At 41.2% G+C, this 10,823-nt stretch overlaps 1 protein-coding gene across 1 annotated transcript; it reads left to right on the plus strand.

The window, feature by feature from the left end:
* Nucleotides 1-221: 221 nt before the first annotated feature.
* On the plus strand, nt 222-10,451 carry LOC122435805 (protein SSX4-like). Its single transcript, XM_043459877.1, has 8 exons — nt 222-355; nt 4,377-4,498; nt 4,930-5,044; nt 5,394-5,489; nt 6,968-7,017; nt 8,690-8,828; nt 9,715-9,816; nt 10,276-10,451. The coding sequence occupies exons 2-7, from the start codon at nt 4,433-4,435 to the stop codon at nt 9,810-9,812; spliced, it is 564 nt and encodes a 187-aa protein (XP_043315812.1). The 5' UTR covers nt 222-355; nt 4,377-4,432; the 3' UTR covers nt 9,813-9,816; nt 10,276-10,451.
* The last annotated feature ends 372 nt before the right edge of the window (nt 10,452-10,823 follow it).

The raw sequence follows: 10,823 nt of genomic DNA on the forward strand, positions 1-10,823 counted from the left end.
AACGTCTGAGCATGCGTGCTAATGGGCCTACGGAAGCTGCAGTGGCCAACATCTGAGCATGCGTGCTAATGGACCTACGTAACCAACCGGCAGTGGCCAGTTTTGGCGGGAGCCAATCCTGCTTCAAGCAGGAAACTTCAAGTTTCCACCCACTTTGAATAGGCGCTCCTGTGTCTGGAGAATTGACTGTTAGGTGACCCCATTCCTGCCTCTCTTACCCCGCCCACTCTCCTGATCTCTGATTGGCCAGATCAAGTTTGCTTACTGTTCTGATTGGTTGGTTGTCCTTGGTAGGTTGAATTGTGGGATTTCGTCCCGACGTCGAGCGGCACTTCGTCGCCGCTTCACCTCTGAGGTAAGCCCTCTCTGAGGGTCTCTCTAGTCAGGTTAAGGGGAGCAAGTAAAAAAACTGGGAGCTACTGTCGATAATTCAAGCAACTGAATATTTTCTGTACCTCCTAACATCCTCAAAATCGTTACGACTGAAAGGCTTTAAGTTAAAGCCTTTCGGGGTGATCCCCGTCAGGCAGACATAAAACTATAATTATCTTCGGTCTGTGAGACTTCCTAATTGTTCTCCCTGAGGGAAGCAAGACTCCCCTCAGTCCGAGAAACCCACAAATGAACCAGAAGCCCCTATATTTCCTCAACCAGAGAGGTTGCCTAAGGGACTCTTTTATTGCCTCCTCTGGTATAAAGAATCAATGTTCTTGGCCTCAGACTCTCCCTTCCCTGAGAGAAACTCCCAAAGCTCTCCCTTCCCCGAGAGAAATTCCCAATGCTATCGGTTTGGAGGACACCAGATTGCTTCATTGAAACTTCCCACATTCTCAGCCTGAGTGATGGGTGATCCTGTAGTGTCAGAGATGCCAGCTCTCTTCACTTTAATAATTTTCAAAAAGGTAGTAATAGCCTTTTTAAAATCAGGATATAGTTGATTTATAATATATTAATTTCACACATACAACAAATTGATTCAATGTATTTATAGATTATACTTCCTTTAATGTTACTACAAAATAATGATACTTTTTGTATTGTACAATATGTCCTTATTGCTTATTTGCATGCTTATTTCTTTGTTGGTTTCTTAAGTAATAACATACGGTGTTTGTCTTCTTCTGTCTGATTTATTTCACTAGCATAATATACTCCAAGTCCATTCATGTTACAAATGACAAAATTTTATTCTTTTTGTGACTGAGTAGTATTCCCTTGTGTGTCACTCACACACACACACATATGCATATATATATATATATATATACATACAGACACACATACATACACCAAAGCTTCATCCGTTATCTGTTTATAGATACTTAAGTTGCTTTCTATATCTTGGCTAGTATAAATAATGCTGCTGTGCATATTAGGCTGTGTGTATCTTTTCAAATTAATTCTTTTGTTTTGTTTTGGTTATATACCCAGGAATGGAATTACTGGGTCTATTGTAGTTCTATTTTTAGTTTTTTGATGTACCTTCACACTGTTTTCCACAGTGGCTAAACCAATTTACATTCCCACCAACAATATATGAAAGTACCCTTTTTCCACATCCTCCCCCAATGTTTGTTGTTTGTGGTCTTTTTGATGATAGCCATTCTGGGAGGTGTGAGGTGATATCTCATAGTGTTGGGTTTTTTTAATATTTATTTATTTGGCTGCACTGGGTCTTAGTTGTGGTACATGGGATCTTCAGTCTTCAATGCTGCATGCAGAATATTTAGTTAAGGCATGCAAAATCTTTTTAGTTGCCATATGTGTACTCTTAGTTGTGGCATGTAAATTCTTAGTTGAGGCATGTGAACTCTTAGTTGCAGCATGGGGGTCTAGTTCCCTGACTAGGGACTAAACCCAGGGCCCCTGCATTGGGTGCATGGAGTCTTAGCTGCTGAACCACCAGGGAAGTCCCTCTCATTGTGGTTTTGATTTACATTTCTATGATGATTAGCAATATTGGGCATCTTTTCATTGACTTGGCCGTTTGCATGTCTTCTTCAGAAAAATGCCTATTCAGTTATTCTGCCCATTTTTAAATAGGGCTCTTTGGTTTTTTAATATTTTTATAAGCTATTTATATAATTTAGAAATTAACCCTTTATCAGTCATATCATTTGCAAATATTTCTCTCTTTCAGTAGGTTGTCTTTTTGTTTTGTCAGTGGTTTCCTTTGCTGTGCAAAAGATTTTAAGTTTAATTAGGTACCATTTTTTCTTTTTGTTTAGTTTGCTTTAAGAGACAGGTATAAAAAATATTGCTACAATATATGTCAAAGAGTGTTCTGTCTGTGTTTTCTTCTAGGAGTTTTATGGTCTTATATTTAGGTCTTTAATCCATTTTGAGTTTATTTTTTATATGGTGTAAGAAAATGTTCTAATTTCATTATTTACATGCAGCTGTCCAGTATTCCTAGCACCACTTATTAAAGAGAATTACCTTTTCTCCCTTGTATATTTTTTTCTCCTTTGTCACAGATTAATTGACCATATGCGCATGGGTTTGTTTCTGGACTTTATAATCTTTTTCATCTACCTATGTGTCTGGTTTTGTGCCATTTGTTTTGATATTGTTTTTTTTTCATTTATTTTTATTAGTTGGAGGCTAATTACTTTACAGTGTTGTAGTGGTTTTGCCATACATTAACATAAATCAGCCATGGGTTTACATATATGCAAGACAGAAAAAGAGACACAGATGTGTAGAACAGACTTTTGGGCTCTATGGGAGAAGGCGAGGGTGGGATGATCTGAGAGAATAGCATCGAAACATGTATATTATCAAGTGTGATATTGTTTTGATTACTGTAGCTTTGTAGTATAGTCTGAAGACACCTTCAGCTACTAGTTTGTGAGTGTGATACCTCCAGCTCTGTTCTTGTTTCTCAAGATTATTTTGGCTATCTGGAGTCTTTTGGGTTTCCACACAAAATTTATTTATTTTTTTCCCAATTATTTTTATTAGTTGGAGGCTAATTACTTTACAATATTGTAGTGGTTTTTGCCATACATTGACATGAATCAGCCATGGAGTTACATGTATTCCCCATCCCGATCCCCCCTCCCACCTCCCTCCCCATCCCATCCCTCTGGGTCATCCCAGTGCACCAGCCCCGAGCGCTTGTCTGATGCATCCAACCTGGACTGGCCATCTGTTTCACACTTGATAATATACACGTTTCGATGCTGTTCTCTCAGATCATCCCACCCTCGCCTTCTCCCACAGAGTCCAAAAGTCTGTTCTGTACATCTGTGTCTCTTTTTCTGTCTTGCATATAGGGTTATCGTTACCATCTTTCTAAATTCCATATATATGTGTTAGTATGCTGTAATGTTCTTTATCTTTCTGGCTTACTTCACTCTGTATAATGGGTTCCAGTTTCATCCATCTCATTAGAACTGATTCAAATGAATTCTTTTTAATGGCTGAGTAATATTCCATGGTGTATATGTACCACAGCTTCCTTATCCATTCGTCTGCTGATGGGCATCTAGGTTGCTTCCATGTCCTGGCTATTATAAACAGTGCTGTGATGAACATTGGGGTGCACGTGTCTCTTTCAGATCTGGTTTCCTCGGTGTGTATGCCCAGAAGTGGTACTGCTGGGTCATATGGCAGTTCTATTTCCAGTTTTTTAAGGAATCTCCACACTGTTCTCCATTGTGGCTGTACTAGTTTGCATTCCCACCAACAGTGTAAGAAGGTTCCCTTTTCTCCACATCCTCTCCAGCATTTATTGCTTGTAGACTTTTGGATAGCAGCCATTCTGACTGGCGGGGTTTCCACACAAAATTTAAAATTATTTTTTCTAGTTCTGTGAAAAATGCCATCTCTAGGTAATCTTTTATGATCCTTTGTATTTATGTGGTGTTGGTTGTAACTTCTCCTTCTTCATTTCTGATTTTATTTATTTGGGCCTAGTAATACACTTTAAATTCACTCATATTAGTGATCTTCATTTCTTTTCAACAGAGCGAAATCCCACATCCCTCTCCCTGAAAACTGAAACCTTTCAATCAGAGACACCATATGATCTCTGGAACTTACCTCCCCCAATAATACTATACATTGACTTCACTACTTCCCCAACAAGTTTCTTATATCTTTCCTTCAAAATAAGCCAAACCAGGCAAGCTACTAACAACAGTAACCAACCTCCCTCAAAGACTCAGTGCTACTTTGATCATGCACACAGAAAACATGTCATCCCTAATCACTACTTCTCTCAGAGACCTCCAGCTCCCTGTTCTCATCTGATTTCCCCACCCTCATGTCCTTCCTCAGGGACAGATAAGCCAAGGATGGAGAAAAGTAGAACCTTAATTACAGGTGACTAACTGAGTGTGCAGTTCCTTCAACACTTTCTCCCCCGATAGAACCTTTGGCCTTGTGGCTGGAGAGACCCAGGCTGTGTTCCTTCTAGATAAGCGCCATGAACAGAGGCAGCTTCTCCGAAAACTCCAGGGAAGATAGGCAGAAATTAGAGAAGGAATCCAAGGTGAGTTGATCTGGAGAGGGCAGAGGAGTGGCCCAGGGGACAATGTATGGTGACTAGATTTCTGGGCATTGGGGGTTGGGAGAGGGTCAGAGGCACTGGGAACAAGGAGCAGCATGTCAGGAGGAGATCCTGAGCTTCTGACCCTCACTCTGTCCTTGCCTGGTATCCTTGGGGCACTGGATTGGATGGCTCTCAGTCTATTCTGGAAGGTGAGAGAAGAGCATGTCACCAGCATTAAGCACCTACTACATGCCAGACAAGAGCCTAGGCAATGTTACCCATTTTCTCTGTTAGCCATGACTAGAGAGGGATTATTAGCTCCATTTTATAGATCTAACATGGAGGCCCTGCAGCCAAGGAAGAGCTCCTGGCTGAAAGTCAGACATGTTTAGCTGAGTCATTGCTGGGATTTATTTTTCTTTCTATTTTAGAATTTCAAGATTATTTCCAAATACTTCTCTAAGGAAGAGTGGGCACGTCTGGGATACTCGGAGAAAATCAGCTATGTGTATATGAAGAGAAACTATGAAACCATGACTCGTCTAGGTAATAGGATGTTCTGGGTCCAGACAAGGCTGGGAATAAATGACAATTCCTCTTTACAAGCCATGGTTTATTCTTAGGCTATGCCAAGTGTCCCACATTTGTTCTTTTCTGTGGGAAGAAATCCCAGGGCAGTTTTCAAGCCTTCTGCACTTTCAAATCCTGTGCAGGGCTGTGGGCTGAGAGTGGCCACAGAGATGCTCAGACCTGAATTCCATGCATTTCTCTCTCACTGGCCGTGTTTCAGATTCCCCCTGCCCAGCTGATGAACTTTGCTGTTGGTGCTGTGAGCCAGCATTTCCCCCTCCTCTCAGGTTGTCTGTTAAGAAACAAATATTTTGCATTATTCTAGGTCTCAAGGGTACTCTACCAGCTTTCATGCATCCTAAAAAGGGAGCCACAGAATCCAAGCATTGTGATTCTAAAATTAAGAACCCCAAGGAAAAGGGTAAGTGACAGGAAAGAGTCTCCTGAAGCCCATTTATGCTGGGTTCCAGATGGGGAAAGATTCTCAGGACTTTGTTCCCTCAAAAGCATCATGGTTGAGTGAAAAAAAAATTGAATGCAGAAGGTTAAGCACAGTCAGAGGCCATTCATATATAACCCTAAAACATGCAAAACAAGAATATATATATTTTTTTATGGATAGAAAGTATTTGGTAAATGTATAAAAACGAGAATGATAATAAAACCCATCAAACTCTGGAATGAAGAAGTGGAAAAGGAAGGAGGGTAGGGATCAGTGAGGGCCACACAGATGGCTTTAGCTGTGACTTGTTTATAGTGTTTTGTTATATTTTGAATAAAGAGCTCAGAGCAATCTGAAGTAGTTGTGAGATAATATTGAAATCCAGCTAGACCCAATGGTAGATGCGTGTTTCAAATAGTATTGTCCATAATTTTATGCATGTTTGAAACATTTCTTTTTAAAAGAGTTAGTTCTTGCTAAGCACCATTAATGAATCACAGGATGATTAAGAAAAATTTAAAGTGTAAATCCACTCAAAACTTCCAAAATAATAGTGCATAGGTACTGGATAACTATCTTAAGAAAATGATTAACATATTATGTAATGACATATGGCTGTTTGCTTGTGTTTTATCAAAACCAAATAGTTGTCTCACTCCTAATCAAACCTGGTTCTATGTGGTGAGTTTGGAAGAGAGTTTAAGAGAGTAATCTTCCATACATTGACCTTTTCTACTGGTCAATGAGCAGAGGCAATGTAAGGTTTAAAAAGTGACAGATTCTAGAAATCTTTGTACATCTGAGCAGTGTATGTACTCACTTAAAAAGGGGATGGGATGTGTTCATTTGCTCTTTTGCTCTGACAGCACAGTTGTGAGAAGACAGGGTAAAAATGTTCAAAATGTCTCCAGCAGTCCTTTGTTTGAATCTAGTTTAACAGACCAGATTCCACAAGCTCCCAGAATTACTGTAAGAGGGCTAAAAAGCCAGTGCTTGAGTATCTACAAAGTTTTTGATATTAAAGAGGTATCTTTATACTGGAAACATTCCATAACCACTGGACTAAGTCATCCATGGTTCATTTCACATTTAACAGTTTCATTAAGGTGTAATTGATGCACTATGAAATTCACCATTTTAAGTATAGAGTGATTTTTGGCTAAAGACCAATCAATTTACTTCTTTGGGGAAAAAAGTAAGAAATGTATAATATGATAGGATAAGGCAATGATGGGGTTTAGTTTGCATTTTATAAACCATCAGAAGAAAAATTCTGAATTGATGCTGCAAATAAATACCAAAACCGTTGTTATTCAAAGGCTAGTCTCAGAGTAACTCCTTGATGAGTGGACTCGTCACCCTCTGCTGCAGAAATCCCTGATACCACAGGAGTCTCTGCAACTTGAGAATGTTTACCAACAACAAAAACAAATTTCTGACTTGTCACCTCCTTTTAGATGAATCTCCTCAAGGGACTTCCAACATGCAATTGAGAAAACGCCAGAAGGTGAGTGCCTCCCAGATCCAAAGAACCAGAGACTGTTTATCTCTCTGTAGATGTGAATATTGGGATAAAATTGGGAAAATAGCCTGGCCCTCACTGCCTCCCTTTCCTGACCTCTTTATCACAATTCCTGATGTAGTACCAAGAGCTAAATAATAATTAACAACAATTGTGATAGCTGTTACTTCTTTTGATTTCATAGTGATGACATACTATTTTAGGCAGTTCACATGGATTAGTGTATTTAGCCCTTAAAACTTCTATAATGTTACTGCTATTATTATCCCCAAATAATAATGAGGGTATTATTAGTATTATTAAATACTGATGCTCATAATAATGCAGATACTGTGGTATAGAGATGTTAAATAATCTGCTTGAGACCACAGTGGCCGTTCCCTTCTCCAGAGGATCTTACTAACCCAGGGATCAAACCTGGGTCTCCTGCATTGCAGGCAGATTCTTTACCATCTAAGCCACCAGGGGAGCCCAACAGTGGCAGTGGTAGTAGTCTAATCCAAAGCCCCAAACCATTTCCAAATTCATAAGCTTTTTCACATGTTTCTGAAGCTCAGGCATTTCCCCTAAACTTTGCAGATGCTGCTGACACTTCTGTTTAGACACCCACTCTCACAACAGGGCCCCTTTCGTGTTGCTTGGGAATCACTTGAGCTGTCAGCCCCTCTCCTGTGAGCTCCTTAGGGACCTTGTCTGCCCCTGAGGCATCTCTGAAGCCCCAGTTCCAGCCCAGGAAGACCCCTAGAGGTTTATTGCATAAGTTCTTCCACAATTGCAGATTAAACTATAGTTTAGAGGGTAAAGAGATCTGGTGGTTGGGTTACCAGTACCAGTGTGGACACGGTTGAAGAGAGAATTCAAAGAGGGATCATAAAAGTGTTTGTTTTTATTATTGTCACATTTAAACAGCATTTATAGCCTTAGAAGTTTCTTTCACTTAGCTTGTTTTACAGTTGTTCACTGATACATAAATAAGGGATCTGATTATATAGTTATCGTTCACAGTTTTATAAACAAGAGCTGAATGAAGGTTAGCTTTAAGATCATTGGTCAGTGACACACCCTGACACAAGTAGAATTGGTACAGGAACCACCTCACCTAATTCCACGTGAAATGTTCTTGCCAAGGTAGGACAGGATGTCACATCTGGCATCACTTTCTTGGCTGTCTGCGTGAATTTATGTGAACCATTCTCTCTTCTCCTTTCCCTATATTCATCTCTCCCACACCATTTGCCAGCAGTGTTTTGTCCCCTCTGTACATTGTTCCCGCAGCTGTCAACTAGCTTATCTTCAATCCCTTAGATTTTATAGAAGCCCCTCCTCATTTTCACAGACCTCATGGACTGTTAGAATGCTCTACTTTCCCATATCTTTCATGTACCACACTCCTGCTCACATGGAGATTTCTTTTGGTGAGGGTGTCAGTCTGGAAAAAGCGTGAAAACAAGCATTCTAATCCTGGAAACACCTTTCATTTAGACCATTCCATTTCCTTCTAACTTCCTAGATTATTTGTAATTTAGGTACAGGTAATATAATGATCCCCCAGACTTGTTGAGAACGTTAATTAAGGTACTGCACAAGAAAACAGTTTGTAAGCTCTAAAGCACTTGAGAAATGGATACTGATTGTATGCGACTTTCACATTAAAAAGGTGGAGTCCAAGAAGCCTGTAAAGGAAAAAAAACGTTCGGAGTTAGAACCAGGAACATCAGGCCCAGAGCAGGCTCAGAGACAGATGTGCCCCTGGGACAAAGCAAGTACCTCTTCTCAGCAGAGTGAGAAAACATCAGGTAAGAGAAACAACTTTTCTTACTTGTTTGGGAACAACTCCTCTGTCTTCCCTGGTCATGTTCAAGTGAATGGGTTAGTCGTGGGAGATGGATCCTGGACAGGCCTAGGGCCAGGCTGGGCTGAGAGCTTGCTCAGCTCCAGCTGAAACTTTTGAGCTGACTTCCAGGGTCATCACTGCTGGGGCCTGGATTTGATCCCTGATCAAGGAACTAAGATCCCACAAACCACTTGGCATGGCCAAATTTTTTTTTAAAAGCTAACTTACAGAATCACAGATCTGAGTTGTTGTCAATATGAAAGCCATGTAACTGGAAGAAGCCTTTCAAATTCTCTGAGCTCCAGATTCCTAGTCCATAAAATGGAAATAAAGAATCAGAGTTTGCAGGCTCTTCAAAGGTGTTCAATTCAAGGGACTTTGCTGGCAGTCCAGTGGTTAAGACTGCGCTTACTCTGCAGGGAGCATGGGTTCAATCCCTGGTGGGGGAACTCAGGTCATTCCATCTGTGATAACTTGGGAACACATCTTACTCAGAGTTTTATCCCCACCCTCAGCTCAATGCCTGACACACAGTATGCCCTTAACATATCTGCTGAGTGAAAGAAGGTCGGAATAAATGTGGTAAGTAATCTAAACTTGCTTATTGGGACACTAAACCTGACGATGAAAGGAGCCAGAAGCTAAAACTCTTAACTGCCGTTTGGTGTGTATTTGGTGTGTTTTGGTGTGGATTTAACCTCTCAGCCTCTTCGAGCCAGAAAGTGTGCAAAACAGACTATGTAGAAGTCCTGTGGCCACTTGGGAGGGAGAAGGCATCTCCTTATCTGACAAGACAGGACCCGACACTCCCTAACCCACCCAACCCCCATTTACCAACTCTTCTCCAGGATCCAAGAGAAAGAAGGTTAATGTTTGGGCCCACAGACTGCGAGAAAGAAAACCAGTGGCCTATGAAGAGATCAGTGATCCCGAGGAAGATGACTAACTCTGTAAGTGACCTTTCTCTCCATCCCCACATCCCTGCAAAAGGCACTGTTCTCATATGGTAGTTGTATCCCATCTTGTCAGTTTTTGCTTTCTCCCAGTCCCTTGGGGGTGCAGCTCTGAGGCTAAATGAGAAGGATTCCCATGCTTTTTCTACTTCCTGCTCTGTATATCCAGAGATCTTCCCTCCCCAGGATGCTGTGGGCTCCCAAACCCCAGGTCAGCTTCTAGCATGTAGGCCACACCTTCCTCTAGCCAAAAAACTCACTGGACAGTTGACAGAGTCACTGCAGCCAGAACAGAAGGTTGGTCTTAAGGAGCAGTAAGAGGTGCACATAGACCACAAGGCAGGATGGAATCGGAGTGCACAGGGGCCATGCAGTTCAAAATGAGGAGCTGAATAGTAATTTATCAGTCAGTGGGAACTCGTTGTCACTTATTTTCCTTCTCTTTCCTTGCCTCAGCCTCAGAGATGTGACAAGTGCCCATGATAAGAAGCAGAACTTGGTGGCTATTCGTGAACATGGGCATGGCTTTGAATTCCTAGCATGTGAAAGAAGGAGTTCACAACAGTTAAACAGGATTTTTCTTACTGTGTGCCAACCGTTATTAGTTATTAAAGTTGTGTTAATGAGCAAGACATATACCTAATGTGTGTTTCTGTCTATGTATCCATGCCTCTAGGGCTTCCCAGGTGGTGCTAGTGGTAAAGAACCTGCCTGCCAAATGAGACGCAGGTTTGATCCCTTGGTCAGGGCAATCCCCTGGAGGAGGGCATTGGCGACCCACTCCAGTATTCTTGCCTAGAGAATCTTATGGACAGAGGAGTCTGGCAGGCTACAGTTCATAGGATCACACAAAGTTGGACACGACTGAAGTGACTTAGCATGCACACACATCCATGCCTCTACCTTAAAAATAAACAAATATTGTCATATATCCTTTGTACAGAACAGCACTAACCTCCCCCTCTCCAGATGTAACTACTGAGGGCAGTTCTGTGTGTTTTATT

The sequence above is a fragment of the Cervus canadensis genome, chromosome X, assembly GCF_019320065.1.
Source record: "Cervus canadensis isolate Bull #8, Minnesota chromosome X, ASM1932006v1, whole genome shotgun sequence".
In the NCBI taxonomy this organism is placed as follows: Eukaryota; Metazoa; Chordata; class Mammalia; order Artiodactyla; family Cervidae; genus Cervus; species Cervus canadensis.

What these genes read in the sequence shown, in the direction of transcription:
- LOC122435805 (XM_043459877.1), top strand. Translation starts at nt 4,433, where the DNA reads ATGAACAGAGGCAGCTTCTCCGAAAACTCCAGGGAAGATAGGCAGAAA. An exon ending in TGAAACCATGACTCGTCTAG is followed by an intron (nt 5,045 to 5,393) that starts GTAATAGGATGT and finishes GCATTATTCTAG; the next exon opens with GTCTCAAGGGTACTCTACCA. An exon ending in AATTGAGAAAACGCCAGAAG is followed by an intron (nt 7,018 to 8,689) that starts GTGAGTGCCTCC and finishes CACATTAAAAAG; the next exon opens with GTGGAGTCCAAGAAGCCTGT.